This window comes from Lacerta agilis, chromosome 2 (assembly GCF_009819535.1).
Source record: "Lacerta agilis isolate rLacAgi1 chromosome 2, rLacAgi1.pri, whole genome shotgun sequence".
Lineage (NCBI taxonomy): Eukaryota > Metazoa > Chordata > Lepidosauria > Squamata > Lacertidae > Lacerta > Lacerta agilis.
The window spans coordinates 68,262,453-68,279,845 of NC_046313.1; the positions used below are offsets into that span (position 1 = coordinate 68,262,453).

Here is a 17,393-nt window from a genome sequence, read left to right on the forward strand (position 1 = left end):
GTCTTCTTCCTATTTCCACCCCCATCCCTTTAGCTGCATTGGGATATTTGAGCTGAGCCTTAGCATTGACCTGAATAAAGGAAAGAGCCTGTTACATTAATTATATAGTCCCTGAGGAGAATGAATGCAGCAAGATTTTCAAAATGATGCTCTCATAATTTTAACTGTGCATTTACCTTCCCACATGACAGGGTGATGGCAAGAAATGGCTCGTGTTATGTTATCAACAGATTTGCCACAGAATCTCAGGGACGTCCAAGCATGGCTTTAGCCCTACTCTTTATCTGTTTATCCAGATAGTTAAAATGCTCAGCATACCATTTTTAAATCACAGGAGTATGAAAGAAAGAACAGAAGCCCCGTATCAAAAGGCATAAGCCTATATATATCCATAAATAAACATGACAGGCATCCAGTCCACTGCTGCCTTTTCAGTATGAGAAAACTTAAAGGAGTACGGCAAGCCCTGCGTGGATACAACAGATTGAAAGGAAGGACAAACAAGAGGAGAGTATCTGTACTGGATCATCATCCTACAGTCCAGTGTGTTTCCTTGTGAGGCCCACCATATCTTAATAGGTGGATGTGGCTTCCCTTCTGTAGTTCCATACGCCTCACACATTCCAGTCAGTCAAAGAGCTGGCTTATTGGTTAAAGTGACCATATAAACACATTGTCCCATTGCCTTTTCACTGCTTCCTTAGGATTGCCAGCTCACAGTGCTGCAGTAAAGAATCCGCAGGTGGAAAATTATCCATCTAACTATTAAAGGGATAGGAGACTCCTCAGGGACTAGACTCAGAAAAAAAATAGGCTACCTAACTCCCCAGTCCATAGTTCCACAATCCATTTTCTCAGGCCTCTTTTTTATCTCAGGTTCCTGTAGAACTCTCTATTAATTGCACACTTTTCCTGTGGTTAAAATGCACAAGGTTCCAAAATGAGCCTTGCAGAATGCTATGCCATGTGCGGAGCAACAGTCTGCCAGAACCATCCTCTGGCCCATCAGGCAAGAGTGGAACTACTGGAAGCTAGTCCAGAAGGATTCTGTGGTCATTGGTGCCTCATTATGTGGTGTGCCAGAAGGTGTTAATATGAATTCAGATATGTATGAGAGAAATATATGATTGTAAAATGAAATCTTGAGGTTGGAAAGGGCATGTTAATATTAATGTTGGGGACACAAACATCATTATGTTTCTCCACCCCTCCTATAGCCCATCATCCAGCAGACTTAAAGAGCCCTCATTATAGAGAATCATCCTCTTGGTAAAATACAGTTTAGCTTCTGCATTTCAGAGCTAAAAATAAAAGAACAAGAGAAGAATTTCAGCTGTTATGCATGCAGCAGATGCACTGCACACAAGGGAGCTATTATGAGTGGAATAAGTGAATGCAATTAACAGCGCTGAAGTGACTAAGCATTCCATATAAAATCACTATGGATCAAAGTGAAGCTACTTGTGCATTTGAAATGGCATCTTTAGCAGCAGGAAACACAATACCGAGTAATTTTTCTTAATTTTAGGACATGGAGGGGGTTCCCTCCCCATGTATTATTCTGAAAAATTATGCCTTGTCTACTACATGTTTTCAGAGAAAGACATTGCATAGAACCTCATGAATTTAAGCTGGTGCTGTTGAGGGACAAGGCGCTGATTTCATATTAATATTATCTCTTTGGATCACTGTGGTGTTTCAGTTAGCTTGTTGAGATACATCTTGAGTTTGACCTGGTGAAAATGTTAAACAAACATTTGAATCCTCAACTAACATCCAAACAATAACTTTTGCAAATGCATATATATTGGATGGAGATAAAGCAGTTGTGAAATATTGCCTTTCTCCATTACAAAGAGAAATCACAGCCTGCCAGACACGTGGACATCAATAGTACCTGCCACAGAAGCAACCGCTGTGATGCAGACAAGAAGAACCCAGAAACTGAGAGGCTGCAACGTTCCCCATAGATAGAAGCAAAGGGGCTTTCAAATCGCTATCTGCAAATAGCCATCCTTTTAAATTATCTATCAAAAGTGGGGAAAGGGTAGTCAGTGCAGTGTACTGTCCAGGCAGCTTCTTTGGGAGGTTTCCCTGTTGGGGTTTTTCATACTTCTGTGGATGTGCTGTAACTGGGTGCAGAGCTGATCTGAATCTTAAACTTTGTCATGGTGGTACAGGCAGAGATGGAGGAGGTTGTGGGGAGTATGCTTTGGCTCTCAGTTGAGTTTGATGTGTTTTAACACGTGCCATCTCTTTGGTTGACATAATGCCATGCTAACAACACTGCCCATCTTTGGCTCTTCCATTGGAAATGCACCAGTGTAATATTATGACAACATATCTCTGCTGTTATGCTGATGTAGGGTCCTTACCTGTATGAAATGTCTAACATCAGGTGGCAAGAGGTACTTCCCCAAACCTAAACTCCCCAGCTTGTATAAATTGAACATAGAAGAGGAAACTGATAATTACTTTGTCGTGGTGTTGTTTTTTAGCTGCAAAGCATTCCACAGGCAAACATATTTTTATATTTTCACAACTTGCTGACACGTCACTTTTGGGTGCATTTTTATTAGACCAAATCATGCAAAATTTACACCAATAGAACTGAGTCTTTGCATTCCTATTCCACCCATCCTCAGCAGAGAAGATCATCACAATGTAGGCTTTATTAAGTTTTCGTCTCATAAGTACACTCTTTACTCAAGACCTATAATACATCCCATAATGCTTTGATATACATGATTTATATCTGTAGTTCTGGTTGATGTCCACATAGTTCAGAATCCATAAATACTTCAGGTGTGGCACCATCAGAAATAGCTGTTCTGTCTTAAGGTTGTTTGGCTAATTTTGTTTGTTTCTCTTTTTTTCACATGGTCTCTGGAGCATTGAATGGCTATCCTATGTAGCCATTATCCTTCCTTTTGATGACAGAGGCTTTTCTGCACTAAAAAGAATAAGAAAAATAAATATTCGATGTTCATTTTCAGTTGCTGCTGTTATTAGTAATAATCATGAATCCAAATAAGCCTAATAAGCCTTGTTTGTCCTAACAGTGATCCTGGGAGGCTGGTCAATGTTAATCCCATTTTAGAGATAGTGAATTGAGGCTGCCTCACTCTGACTTGCCCAAGGCTTTCTGTCCATGACTGAGTTATAATTTGAACATCTAAGACTGGAGGAAGGGTTGTAGGTTTGCATGCAGAAGGTCCAACATTCATTTCCCCAGCATCTCCAGGTGAGGCTGGGAATGTTGCGATGTTGCGTGTCTGAAACCCTAGAGAACTACTGCTAACTAAGCTAGATGGATCAACGGCCTATCTGTCTAAGGTTGTAATCTTATGTGCACTGACCTGAGAGTTAGCCCTGCTGGATAGAATAGGATTTACATCAATCCAATAGACCACAGCAGTTTGGGGGTTACAGCAGAATCTGCTTTCCTCCACATAATGTAAAGTGGAAATAATTATGTTTAACTCAAAGAGAAGGAAGTGTGTTGCATTCCATAGGAGAGGTATCTTCATGCTGATCTTGAATGAAATGTGGGTTTCATTCCTGATGTTTGCTTGTTTTTTCCATTTTATTTCAGAAAAATGAATGGCTGTGTTTGAACTGCCAAACTCAGAGGCTGCTAGAAGGAAGCCTAGGAGACCCTGCTCCAATGCCACTGCCTGCTCCAAAGCAACAGCCAACTGGATCCCCTCGACACCAACCCGGAGGAATTGGTCAGCAACAGAGAGGAGCTCCTCAGCAACCTGAAATGTCCATTCCTCATGACAGGCACCTTTCACAAGCAAACCATCTCAGGACTTCAGAACCGAGCAAATTACCAACCACTGTCCAAGACAGAAAGCCTCCTGCTCCATCAGAAGGAAAGCCACTGCCCAAACTACCCGAAGAGCCTCCCAAAGCTTCTGAAAGTCCATTGCCAAAGGGGAAAACTATGGCCACAAAAGCAGAAGCAGATATCAAAGACAGCACGACCGTATCCGAGTCTCAGAAAACACGAGAACAGGAGGTAAGCATCGCTCCACTGGACACAATAGTTTAGTTATAAGAGGTTTCTTTTGAGTAGCTGATACCTAACCTAAAAGCCAACAGGAGACAGTTTATTACTGTGTTTTTAGCTGGCAGTCAGGCAGGGGGTGATAGAGACATGGTCTATGATCCAACAGGCCTCTTTGCTCAAATGCACCATACTTTCAGAAGTCTCTTTTGGGTTTTCTCCCCCTTGCCAAGATTCGTTCCTCCACTTCACTGCTTGCTATATTTAAGAACATCCCTGGGTTTGCGAAACACTAATGCCTTCAAGCATAACTAGATTGAACATATACTAATTTCAAAAATGTATGGAGTTAATTTCAAGAGTCTTCTTAATAAATTAATGGAGAAAGCATGATTATTTTTGGGTGACATTATACTTTAACATCAACAACATAGGTTACTGTAATTATCTTTTGTGTGGTAATCAGAAGCACATCACCAGGTGGGGTGGAGATGAAGGTGGGGAGGTCAGCATAGTGCAAACTCATTGGCAGAGCCAATGTGGTGTTCCTGCTGGTGCGTTTGCATCTACCCACTGCCTCCTCCTCTGCCACCAAATAAGCCACAGTGGGTCACCTGCCAGAAGCTTGTGTACTGACTCTTCCCTAGCTGGCGAGTTTCTTCCAGTTGTAATGCTTTAGTCCAAATGCAAGAACTGCCTTTCTGGATCAGACCAAGCAGGACATGAAGGTGCTTGTTATTTGTCTCCAGCACCTTTCATAAGTGTACCTCCTATGCACAGAGAGGTTTCACCTTTCACAGCACTGTTTGTTTGTGGGGCCAAGCACAGTAGGCCGGTGACCCTGCTGGGTGATTTGTAATAGCAGAAATGATGACAAGAATGTTTGTTTATGCATAGTGATTTAAGGCATGTTTTACAGAGCAGACCTTTCAGAGAGTCTTTTTCCTTCTTTCTGACCCTAGTGTAATGCCTTTGCAGCCTTAGGTTCAAACTACATGTTGCGCTCATATGTATGTAGCTGCATCCTAATAGACCTCTTTATGTTTTAAAAGCAGCTTTTGTGTGTGGGGGGGGGGAGGGTTATTCAGCAAAAGCCAGTAGGAGTCAAAATGGCTACCTGTGAATAACATTTGCACCTGTGAAGTCAGTGTCTGTTCCTTTTTAATAGCATTCGCTATTGGGTAATAATAGGGGTTACCGAGATCTAGCAGAGTTTAGCAGAGAGAATGAAAGTGTGAGCAGAGGAGGTGGAGTGTTAGGTGCCACCTGCACAGTGTGAGGCTAATTGTGAGATGCTCCAGAGAAAAAAACAAAGGTGAAATTGAGTGCTTGAGGGATAAGTGAAAAGCTCTTGCTAGCAGAAGAAACAGAAAGGTGGAAAGAAGGAAGAGAGAGTGCAGAGGGCAAGGCCCCAATGCTCAGCATCAGAATGTCATTTTGATGTTTCCTCTTTCCCCTCTCCTGGCTCCTCCCAGGATGGACAGCAAAGATACCTCCCAGAGGACTTTACAGCAAGCTGGTGTTTCTGCTGTTCTTTATACAGACTCTCTTTGCTTCTGTTTTTAATCAATTGTTCACATTGACTAATTTCACTTTACTACAGCTGAAGGATCTGCCTTCTCAGCCCCCCTGAACTGCAAGTAGGGAGTAAGCATTAGCCTAGATGACATTTAACACTAATTTGATTAGGCCTTTGTGGGAATCTCCAGTTATGCAATACCAATCCTACTGCCAATGCTTTGATTGGGCTATTGATTAAAAACAAACTTTTATTTGTGCCACTGTCCCTTGCCTCGATCTCTTGGGCTTTCTCTGCAAAATTGTCAGCCCCTGAAATTAAACTCCACAGAGCGGTTGCTGCCTCCAGAGACACTGATTAGCTGGTCTTTTGTGCTCTCTTGTAATTTTGTCACCTGGTCTTGGCATCTGAAATGCAGGAATTAAGATCTTCAGCCTCTTGCTATTCGGGGCATGAATAAAATTCCCTTCTTGATCTCAAATTCTAATTATAAGTTCCACAAGTTCTGTGTGAAGATTTAAAATATTCACTGCTGTATGTGGGATTTCAGTCACCATAAACTTTACTGGAGCCCTGGGAATAAACATAACGCTTAGCTGAACCGCAGCAACATTTCTGAAATGCCCTTTTCGACGCATTTCTGCTGTAAGGAATTTGTAGAAAAGAATGGAGGTGGAGTTTGTGCCGCACAATCACAATGCCTTCTTCTTTATCAAACAAAGACAAATGTCCATCAGGTATTTGCATGGGTGGAGCACAAGGTGGAACAAGACTGCAGAGGAGCAGAAGGGTAAGTGTTATTAGTGGGGGGGCAGAATATGGAGCAGGATCCTCACTTCTGCTCTATTTATAGAGGCTGGCAGCCTGCAGGAAGCTGCTGAATTACTGGGGCAGAAGAGGCTCATTATATTTTATCCTAAGCATGAGCAAAGAAACCCTTAAGAGAGAGTGAACAAAGGTGGGTGGTGTGAAAGGAAGAGGAAAGCTAATATTGAGTGATGCATATTTTTAGTTTTGAAGAAGCCTACTTTTCCAGCTCTTTGGGCAAATGTTTTGTTTGGTTTTGGGAGGAGGTGTCAAATCATGACTGGTTTGTGGCAGCTTTTGCCAAACATCATAAAAAACCTAACTCTTGAAAAAGTATATTGCTTCCAAATTACTCTAATTCTTTGGCATAAGAAGCCTCAGACTGCCTGCAGTTAGTCAGGATTGTCAAATCCTATCCTGATTATATCAAGGCCCCATTGCCCAAATGCTCTGCACCCTATCCTTGAGAATTACACCCTTTAAATAATAATAATAATAATAAACCTTCTCTGAAAAATTTTGAATCCAATTTCTCTTTTACCCATTATTTTATGGAGAATGGTTGAAATAAATGCAGGAGAAATTGTAATCACAGGACTAGAACCAACAATGGCAGCTTAATTTATTTGCCACATCAAGAAATTAACAGTGTTGTTAACAGTGCCACATCACTTTATAGTATATTAAAGATATTTAAATAATCTAATAGCCATTAGCAGGTGACGCTGTGGTCTAAACCACAGAGCCTAGGGCTTGCCAATCAGAAGGTTGGCAGTTCGAATCCTCGTGACGGGCTGAGCTCCCATTGTTCGGTCCCAACTCCTGGCCACCTAGCAGTTCGAAAGCACGTCAAAGTGCAAGTAGATAAATAGGTACCGCTCCAGCGGGAAGGTAAACGGTGTTTCTGTGCGCTGCTCTGGTTTCGCCAGAAGCGGCTTAGTCATGCTTGCCACATGACCCGGAAGCTGTACGCCGGCTCCCTCATCCAGTAAAGCAAGATGAGCGCCACAACCCTAGAGTCGTCCGCGACTGGACCTAACGGTCAGGGGTCCCTTTACCTTTAAATACTTTAATAGCCATTCTTCCACACCAGAGAATAATAGTCTTTTGACAGCTGGCCGTCAAGTTTGGGTTTTGTTTTTTTACAAGTAATATTCTTGACAATTAATCTTCCAGCCCACATTTTCAGAGGTACACACCAAGCAAATATTTGAACAAGTTGAAATAGAGCTGTACACACAAATTGGGTAGTTGCTGGGTCCACAAACAATGGTGTTCCAAACTGCCCCACAAATGTTCACCAATCTGCAGATTTGTACACAAAAAATAGTTAATTTAGGCATACATTAATTTTGAAAATAGTGCTGCTGCTGCTGCTGCTGCTGCTGCTGCTGCTGCTGCTGCTGCTGCTTTGATCACTCATAGCCAAGTAAGATTGTCTTCCATAAACACGGTTTTAACAATGAGTCCGTAAGTGACTGTGGATGCCAATTCTGGATCCACATGATGTTCCACAGTGGGCACATTGGTTTCTGGGCAGGTGTTGATCACAGTGTGGATTTGCCATGCATGCCTTCCTCTTAGCACGTTTCTCCCTTGCGTCCTGAGTTTGAGTGTCTTCAAAGCCCATGACACCTTTGGTAAGGGCTGTTCTCCAACTGGAGCGCTCGCAAGCCAGTGTTTCCCAGCTGTCAGTGTTTATGCTACATTTTTAAAGATTTGCCTTGAGGCAGTCTGTTGGCCTTGAGACAACTGTTGGTCATGATAGCTATATGGAAACTCCATGATCAGAGGTCCTGTACCTCTGAGGACCAGGTGCTGAGGCCTTTACAATCATACCTGACTTGTGAGCTTTCAGAGGGCCTTCCTGGCTGTTGTTGGTAATACATTACTGGACTAGATAAACCTTGGCCTGGTCCAGCAAGGTAATTCTTGCAGTCTTAACTTGTAGGATTTCAAAGTTTGTGCTCCTTCTTATTGCAAAAGGAACACTTATATTTTCACTAGACTTCAGGCTACAAAAAATGCTAGTGCATACAACTTTGGAGCCAACCAGCCTTGGGCAAACCAGATGGTCCTTTTTAAAAGGAAAGGAACCAGCCAATAAGACACTGTCATCTTAGCCCCTGGGCTGACAACAAGAGAGCACAGATTTACAAAACTGCAGAGCCAGCTATTTGAATTTTACAAATGTTTTGTTTGTTCCTAGGGACTTGCTGAAATTCAGACCTGTCAGAAGCAAACAGATGCAGTAAGGCTTAGCATGTTGAAGACTTGGGCTACACTTAGACATAATTTAATTTTTAAAGAAATATCTAAGTTTATAACATGAAATAATACAGATTTTTTTTTAAGAAAGAGATGTAAATTGATCATAATCAGTGCTGTTTTTCTAGAAAAAAATAAGTTTATAACATGAAATAATACAGATTTTTTTTTTAAAAAAAAGAAAGAGATGTAAATTGATCATAATCAGTGCTGTTTTTCTAGGAAAAAAATAGGTGCTGGAACTCACCATGCCCACTTGAGAGGTGTTGGAACTGAGTTCTGGCGAGTTCTGGCTGAGGGGGAAAAAGCCCTGATCATAGTTAATTAATTACAATCAGAGCAATCAGAATAATGCTGATTTTGTTAACAAAGAGTTGAAGGGGAATCACATTTTCCTAGTAGCAAAATGTTTCAATTGGGGTTCTGGGAAAGTATATTGTTTCTCAAAACCAGAAGTCCTTCTTGGAAGAATGACATCTGCAACAAATGACTAAGAACTGTTCATTTATTGTAAATGGATTGCGTGAAAGGTCCAGTCCGTCTTGCTTTACTGTCATGAACTTGGCAAGAAGGAATTTTTAATTAAATGCATCATACAATGATACTTCTTTCATGTTAATTTGCAAGGGTGCCAAATTTTTGTTTCTAAACTTGATAGCTTTGCTTACATTCTTTGACATCTGAGAGATAGGGTGGGATGCAAGCTTAAAAATAAATTACTTGCTTATGACTCCTGAGTTTAGGAGCCCTTCCCTTCTTAATTTTTAAAATTATTATTAAAGTTAGGGGTAACACTTTTCTTACTTGCTAAATTCTATTGTGTTGTTGTTTTTCAAATATTGAGGGTTTTATGTCCCTTCATGATGTCCAAGTTAATTATAGCTCAGGATTTCTGCAAGCCTGTGCGATAAACTGGGTTGTGCTCACAAAACTCTCTTTTAATGGCATCTAATGGAATTTGTTTTCTCTTCTTTTGCAGGAATCCAGTAAGCCTTATCCACCAGACCTGTCTCGTAGCCCTCAAAGCTTGAGTGACACTGGCTACTCATCTGATGGCATCTCCAGCTCCCAGAGTGAGATCACGGGCTTAGTGCAGCAAGAAGGAGAACAACTAAACAAAACTGGAATTGCAGAGCCGAGCCCTCCAAGTCCTTCGGAACTCACTAAGCTGGAAAGCAGCATGCGGCCCCTACTGGAGTCCAAAGGGCTGGCTCAGGTGCCAACAGACAGAGGTAAAACATACCACGAATTACGAGAGGAGCAGAGGGAAAGGCAGAGGCCACGGTCCCTTTCTATCACCCCGGAAGCCTTTGATTCCGATGAGGAGCTAGAAGATATCATGGAAGAAGATGAAGACTCTCTAGAATGGGAGAACCAGAAGGAGCAGAGGGACAGCATGGAATCTTCAGATGACTTCGGCAGCAAGCTACGCCATGACTACGTGGAAGACAGCAGCGAAGGAGAGTTCTCCATCGTACCAACAAGGCAGAAAAGCAAAGAACCTGCAATGACCGACGAAGAGTTCATGAGAAGGCAACTCCTGGAGATGAGCGCAGAGGAAGATAACCTGGAGGAGGAGGAGGAGGAATACGATCGTGTAAAATATAGCATTGCAAAAAACGGGCACAAGCCTGACTCGGAGAAAAGCAGGGAGGCTGCCTTATCCAAGAGACGCCTGCCTCACAGCTCCGGCAGCATATATGAGGAGGAAAGAAAAGAGCTGGAAAGTACTGAGGGGGAAGACATGGCTGCATCTCAGGGAGGTTTGCGGCGTTTCAAAACCATTGAGTTAAACAGCACTAACAACTATGGCAGAGACATGGAGATCAGCCAAGAGGCAGACATCAGCCTGGACAGAGAACCTGAACTGGAGATGGAAAGCCTGACTGGATCCCCAGAAGACAGGTCAAGAGGTGAATATTCTTCCACCTTGCCAGCAACAACACCCAGTTACACATCAGGAACCTCCCCCACCTCCATCTCTTCCCTGGAGGAGGACAGCGATAGCAGCCCTAGTCGCAGGCAGAGGCTGGAGGAGGTCAAGCAGCAGAGGAAAGCCCGGCATCGCTCCCACGGACCTCTGCTGCCAACCATAGAAGATTCGTCCGAGGAAGAAGAGCTGCGGGAGGAAGAGGAGCTCTTGCGAGAACAGGAAAAAATGCGAGAGGTAGAACAGCAGCGCATCCGAAGCACGGCTCGGAAAACAAAGAGAGATAAAGAAGAGCTGAGGGCACAGAGGAGGAGGGAAAGGTCTAAAACGCCACCCAGCAATCTGTCTCCCATTGAAGATGCATCACCCACCGAGGAACTGCGTCAGGCTGCAGAGATGGAGGAACTGCACAGGTCTTCCTGTTCGGAATATTCTCCTTCCATTGACTCCGAGGCAGAGGGGTTTGATGTCATTGCCTCCAAGCTGTACAAGTCTGGCAGTGAGTACAACCTCCCAACATTTATGTCCCTCTATTCTCCAACAGAAAAAACTGCTGGCTCTGGTTACCCCTCCAACAAGCCCCTGAAAAGTGCAGAAGAAGCTTATGAAGAGATGATGAGGAAGGCAGAAATGTTTCAGAAGCAGCAGCCATCCCAGCAAAGCGTCTCCTACAGCAACACCTTCCAGCAAGTAGGCTATCGTGGTTCAGAAGGCCAAAATAATTTTGAATACCAATACATAGACGACTACAGCTATGACGGCCGGAATTTAGACTCCTCTCAAGCAGACTATCAGAATGAACTTTCCAAATCTGGTGCAGTTTATGAAGAAATCCTTCAGACATCACAGAATATCTCCAGGATGCATCAATCCTCTTCTCTGGATTTGACCCTTGAACAGGAAGTAAAGAAGAAAGGGAGAGAAGATGCTTATCAAGAAAAGCAGTTTCTGAATGCAGAGAGTGCTTATGAAAGTGGCCCACTCACTCCTGGGACAAGCCCAACCCAGTTGTCTGCTCCTGTCTCCTTTTCCTCCACTGAAAGCAGTGCAGGCAGAATAATCCCTGATGTTCGAGTGACTCAACATTTCGCAAAGGAGAGTCAGGAGCAGCCAAAGCTTCATAGCTCACCCACAGCACCTAGTTCAGTTTCAAAGAGCGTAACAACGCCCTACACATTTGCTAAAGGAACCAGCACCAGCACCACTGTTGTTTCCAGTCCTGCAAGTGCACCACGAATCTACAGCTCTCCGACTTCTCTGAGCGGCTCAGATGCACCATCCATGTCCACTACTAGCCGAAGTTATAGTCAAACAAAAGTAACGGCCAGCTATGGTTGTCAAACAGAAAGTCTTTCCAGGGTTAGGAGCGTTGCAGAGATTAGTGGGCCATCAGCAAGAGAGAAACTCCAAAGCATGACTGACAAGTCCACTGCACCCATATCAACACCTAAAACATATTCCTACTTCAAAAGCTCAAGCCCACCACTTTCCCCTTCTTCTCCTACTCAGAGCCCCACTCATTCTGTTCCTAGAGCTGGGGTGCCATCCAGTTCAGGGATGGGGGTTAAATCAACTGCAGAGTTTTCCACCCAAACCCATAGCCCAGTTCTCGCCTATGATGCCCCCACGACTACCGCTGTGTCAAGCTCCTCTCCAATGGTAGCTCAAGGAACACAAACTCCCTACCGATCGAGTTCCCCTCGTCTTGCTCGACAACAATCATCACAAGAATCTCCCTTCATGGTCATCACATTAGCAGCAGATGCAGCCATTCAGACCAAGCCAATTGGTGTAAGTTCTTCCAGTTCACCAGCTTCCTCTCCAACTCGGCAAGGCCGCCAGCATAGCTACAGTCAGACAATAATCCATGCAGCACAACTCCAACAAGAGCAGCTGCAGCCCACTTACACAAAGACCCAATCAACGCTCGAAAGAGCCTCTGCTCCTAGTGCTGCAATGCAGAAAGTGCAAACAACTGCTGCCGACAGCATTTCTGGTGTGTACAGCTGGGGAACGCTGCCTGCAGAGAACATTTCTTTGTGTCGGATATCATCAATACCTGGGACATCCAGAGTAGAACCTGGACCCAGACCAGTTGGTAGTAATATTGTAGACCTGCGGACTGCAATAAAGTCAGCTCCAATCATTATAACAGACCAAGGGATGGATCTCACATCCCTAGCTACAGAGAGCAGAAAATACTGCCTCACTATGGACCAGTCACCGAGTCGGCAGTCCAGCACCATCCAACCCTTAATTATCAACCTTAATGCCCAGGAACAGCCCCATGCTATCATAAGCACAGCCACCACAGTCAGCATCACTGTTGCATCTTCCATGCTTGTGTCTCAGCCAAAGCATCCTGCCGTCTATGGAGACCCTTTCCAGAACAGAGTGGACTTTGGTCAAGGGACAGGGAGTCCTGTCTGCCTGACACACATTAAGCAGGTAGAACAAGCGGTTCAGACTGGTACCTTCAGAGGAGTTGCGAGCGGCACAGGAATTTCTGCTTCTGCAGGCCGTCCGGAAGCCGCAGGTCCACAGCAAGCGAAATTTGCAAGATACAATTTGCCCAACCAGATGACATCCTTGATGAAAAAAGATGCCCTGATCACTCAGACCAACAATGCACAGAATATTGTGAGTGCCATTCCCAGACCGTTTCCTCAGGACCAAAGTTCAGAGGTGTATAGAGGGATCCCAGTGGAACTGAAAACTCAGACACCCCCAGTCACCATTGGGACTAAGAAATCCCAGGTTATGATGGTGCAGATGGATGATATTGCAGCAGGCCCTGTCACCAAACTCATCAAAGAGGAACCTCCTCCCAATGCCTTGGATCTCACAGGGATGAAGCCTGAAAGTCAAGTAGCATGCTGTGACGTAGTGTACAAATTTCCCTTTGGAGGCAGCTGCACTGGGGCTTTTAACCCTTCTTCCAAGGTGCCAGAGAAAAATGTTGGGGATGCAGCAAGTGCTGACAAACCTAGTGGCCAGTACTATGGCAGCAGAGAACAGGAAGTGGCAGAGGCATATCCTTATCGAGAACAAGCAGCACCAGGGCCTAATCCATACGAGGAGCACAGGTTCTACCATCATGGCCTGTTTGGGAGACTGTATTCCTCAATGTCAGATACAAACCTTTCTGAAATGGGCTTGAACTATTACCCAGTTAAGGGAGGGCAGCCCTTCAATGCTCCTGCTGGGGATTCCGCTGTGGATCTGACCACTATGAAACCTCCGTACAGCCACAGCTTCACCGAGGGAGGCTACATGGGGCACGGAATGCAGTACGGCTCTTTCTCTGACCTCAGGCAGTCTAGTGACTTGCTGAGCCATTCCTACCCAATGAGGAGGTATAGCTCGGCCTCCAATATCTACTCTGACTACAGGTATTCACTAAGAGCGGACCTGGCAAATTTCCAGGAAGCCAGCCTGGCTCATTATAGCGCCACGACAGCTCGCGAAATCAGCCGAATGTGTGCAGCACTCAACTCTATGGACCAGTATGGGGGCCGACATACGAACAGCTCAGATCTTCTCCAATATGGACAGTATGGGCCAGGAGGGGGCGGAGGCATCTCGGCCCAGCAGGGTGCCATGAAATCAAACATGATGTACAAGCCAAATTTTCCAGAGTCTGGCCAAGGCTATGGAAACCTAGCCCAGTACAACCTCTCCAGACTTGGAGCTGTCAGACAGGGACTCCCTTCCACAGCCACCGTACGAGCTGCTGATGGCATGATTTATTCAACCATCAACACACCAATCGCATCAACTCTCCCCATCACTACCCAGCCAGCTTCTGTGTTGCGCCCCATGCTCCGAGGCCTGTATAGACCATATGGCCCAGGCGGTATCACAGCTGTCCCTCTGGCCAGCCTGACCAGAGTGCCTCTAGTTGCTCCCAGGATGCCCCTTGCATCCCAAGGTCTGTATCGTTATCCAGTGCCCAGCAGACACCCAGCGGCTCCCACATCTTCAGTAATGGAAACACCAATGTATTTGGGGAAGCCTGTTAGCACCACTGCGGCCAGCACTGCGGCCAGTAGCGTAAGCCCAGCACCAGTTTCCAAGCCTTCGGCTCCATCTGCTGTCCCCTTGCAAAGGCCTGAGCAGAAAGGCACCCGAGAGGAGGCTGCTGGGGTGCAGAGTACTGTCAGGGATGCCAGCCAAGGACAACAGCAACAGCAGCAGCCACCGCCGCCCCCACCGCCACCGCCCCCACCACAAATACCAACCCAGAAACAGCAGGCCGAAGCTACCCAGCCCAGCATTGCCAGCAAAGCAGCCACAGAAAGGGAAGAAAAGGAGAAGGAGGAAGAGAGGCAGAGGAAGCAGCAGGAGCACATCCTCCAGATTGAGAGGGAGAGAGTCGAGCTGGAGAAACTGAGGCAGATGAGGCTGCACGAGGAGCTGGAGCGGGAGCGGGTGGAGTTGCAGAGGCACAGAGAGAAGGAGCAGCTGCTGATGCACAGGGAGATCCAGGAGCTGCAGTCCATAAAGCACCAGGTCCTGCAACAGCAGCAGGAGGAGCGCCAAGTCCAGTTTGTGATGCAGCGGGAGCAGCTGGCCCAGCAGCGCTTGCAGCTGGAGCAGATCCAGCAATTGCAGCAGCAGCTGCAGCACCAACTGGAGGAGCAGAAGAGGCAGAAGGGCACCTTCCCTCCCGTCTGTGACCCGTCGGGGAGGATCCCTCCCCAGGCCGCGACAGAGATGGCCATGGAAATGCAGCGGACCCTTGCTCAAAATGGGCAATACTGGCCACCCATGAACCAAGCATTTATAGCTACTGCGGCCCCAGGGCAAGATGGGCAAGGGCAGCCTCGCTATCCTGGACTCCAGAGGCCTCTCACCAACTCAGCCTCTGAAATGTCCCTGCAGACCGAAGACCAGTGGGAAGCCAGCCGGGGGATCAAGAAGCGGAACTCCATGCCACGCCTCCGGGACGCATATGACAAGGAGCCAGGCCATGAGCCATACGTTGCTGTGAAGAAGATCACAGACAGCAGTGTGCAGACGGATGAAGAAGATGGGGAGGAGCGCTTCTATGCATCCCGCCGTCGGCGGACCCGGCGCAGCACTGACTGCAGTGTGCAGACGGATGAGGAAGACAACGGCGAGTGGGAGCAGCCTGTGCGGCGCCGGCGCTCCCGCTTTTCGCGGCACTCAGACTCCAGCGCGGAAAGCAAGCCGGACTCTTCGGCCAAAGGCACGGCCAGCATAGCGATCCAGACCATCAGCGACTGCTCTGTGCAAACCGAACCCGACCAGCTCCACCGAGTGTCCCCTTCCATCCATATCACCACCCCTGACCCCAAGGTGGAGATCGTGAAGTACATCTCTGCCCCCGAGAAGACCCAGCGAGGAGAGAGCCTGGCTTGCCAGACGGAGCCGGAAGCGCAGCCACAGCCAGGCATCGTGATCCCCCAGCTCACTGTGCCTACGACGATTACGCCTTACTCCTCCAACATCCAGATCGTAAGCACAGGCCCCCTGGATCCCCACTCGGTCCGACAGCAGGCCTTGGGGAAGAAGAAGCCCGACCCACTTGAAATTGGCTACCAGTCCCACCTGCCGACAGATTCCTTGTCTCAGCTGGTGTCCCGTCAGCCTCCCAAGTCCCCCCAGGTGCTCTACTCCCCAGTCTCGCCCCTGTCCCCACATCGGCTGCTAGAGTCATCCTTCACAACCAGCGAGAGGCTCAACAAGGCCCATGTGACCCCGCAGAAGCACTTCACAGCCGACTCTACCCAGCGCCAGCAGACCCTACCTCGCCCCATCAAAACCATGCAGCGATCCTTATCTGACCCCAAGCCCATCAGCCCAACATCAGAGGAGTCTGCAAAAGACAGGTTCTCCTTGTATCAGCACGCGTTGCTTCCTGGTAGCCAGGTAAGATTGCCGCTTGTCTGATAAGTAAGAGAAATCTGATAATATTTCTGCTTTTCTTTTTAAAGGCCCCCGCTTATCACGTAATCACTGTATGCAGCAGGAATGAAGGAGAGCTGCTATAATGTCCCCGTGAAGATAAGACACAACAGGCTTATTGGTCACAGCAGGTCCCTCACTCTCCATGTAAAGCTTGTTTTGCAACTTTCTTTACAGACATGCAAGTCAAATGCATGATGCTCTTAATCATGCTCCTCTCCTTCAAGCAGAGTGCCCACATTTTTTAACCCAAAAAATTACTAAAATAAAATAAAACCATGAAGATACTGAAAATAGCTATAGAACTGCTTTAAGGATTGGTGAAGTAGTGGACATTGACCAGTCCACTACAGCCAGGGGCATAGGAAGGGCGTGGGGGCGGATCGCCCCGGGTGTCATCCCTGAGGGGGGTGACAATCCCCCCTGGGCAGATCACTACCACGCCGATTGCCCTGCCTCCAGGTGCATGGCATGTGTGCCAGTCCGGGTGCCCGAGCGACTAGCTCCACCACTGACTGCAGCATGCTTTCACTTGACATGCTGAAAATTTCCAGAACCACTTTTTCAGAGTTCATTTCAAGCCATTGAAAGGTATATGCATTTTCTGTACAGCAAAGGCACTTCCAAACCACCTTCACTATACTTAAAATGATTCCTCTGTCTTAACCTTTAAGAAATGTATTCCCTCTTACTGGATGTTCATGTGTGGTTTGTATATAAGGCATGAATATATGTACAAAGTCCAGGCTATCTGAAAAACTGTATTCCCTCATACAGACCTGCCCAGGTTCTGAGAACTTTAGGTGAGGCCCTTCTCTTGGTCCTGCCACCCTCACAGGATGCGAGAGAGGCCCTTTGGAAATCCCTCCCTAGAGAAGTTATTATGCCTCCCTGCATGTTTTCCCTCCACTGGCAGGTGAATATCT

The 17,393-nt window shown here is 46.4% G+C and overlaps 1 protein-coding gene across 1 annotated transcript in view; it reads left to right on the forward strand.

Annotated features, from left to right (window-relative positions):
* The window catches only part of BSN (bassoon presynaptic cytomatrix protein), a 193,109-nt gene that overhangs the window by 152,979 nt on the left and 22,737 nt on the right, over positions 1–17,393 (forward strand). The window contains exons 5-6 of the mRNA XM_033141862.1: positions 3,596–4,024; positions 9,586–16,431. Coding sequence (XP_032997753.1) covers positions 3,596–4,024; positions 9,586–16,431 — 7,275 coding nt within the window. The remainder of the gene's footprint in view (positions 1–3,595; positions 4,025–9,585; positions 16,432–17,393) is intronic.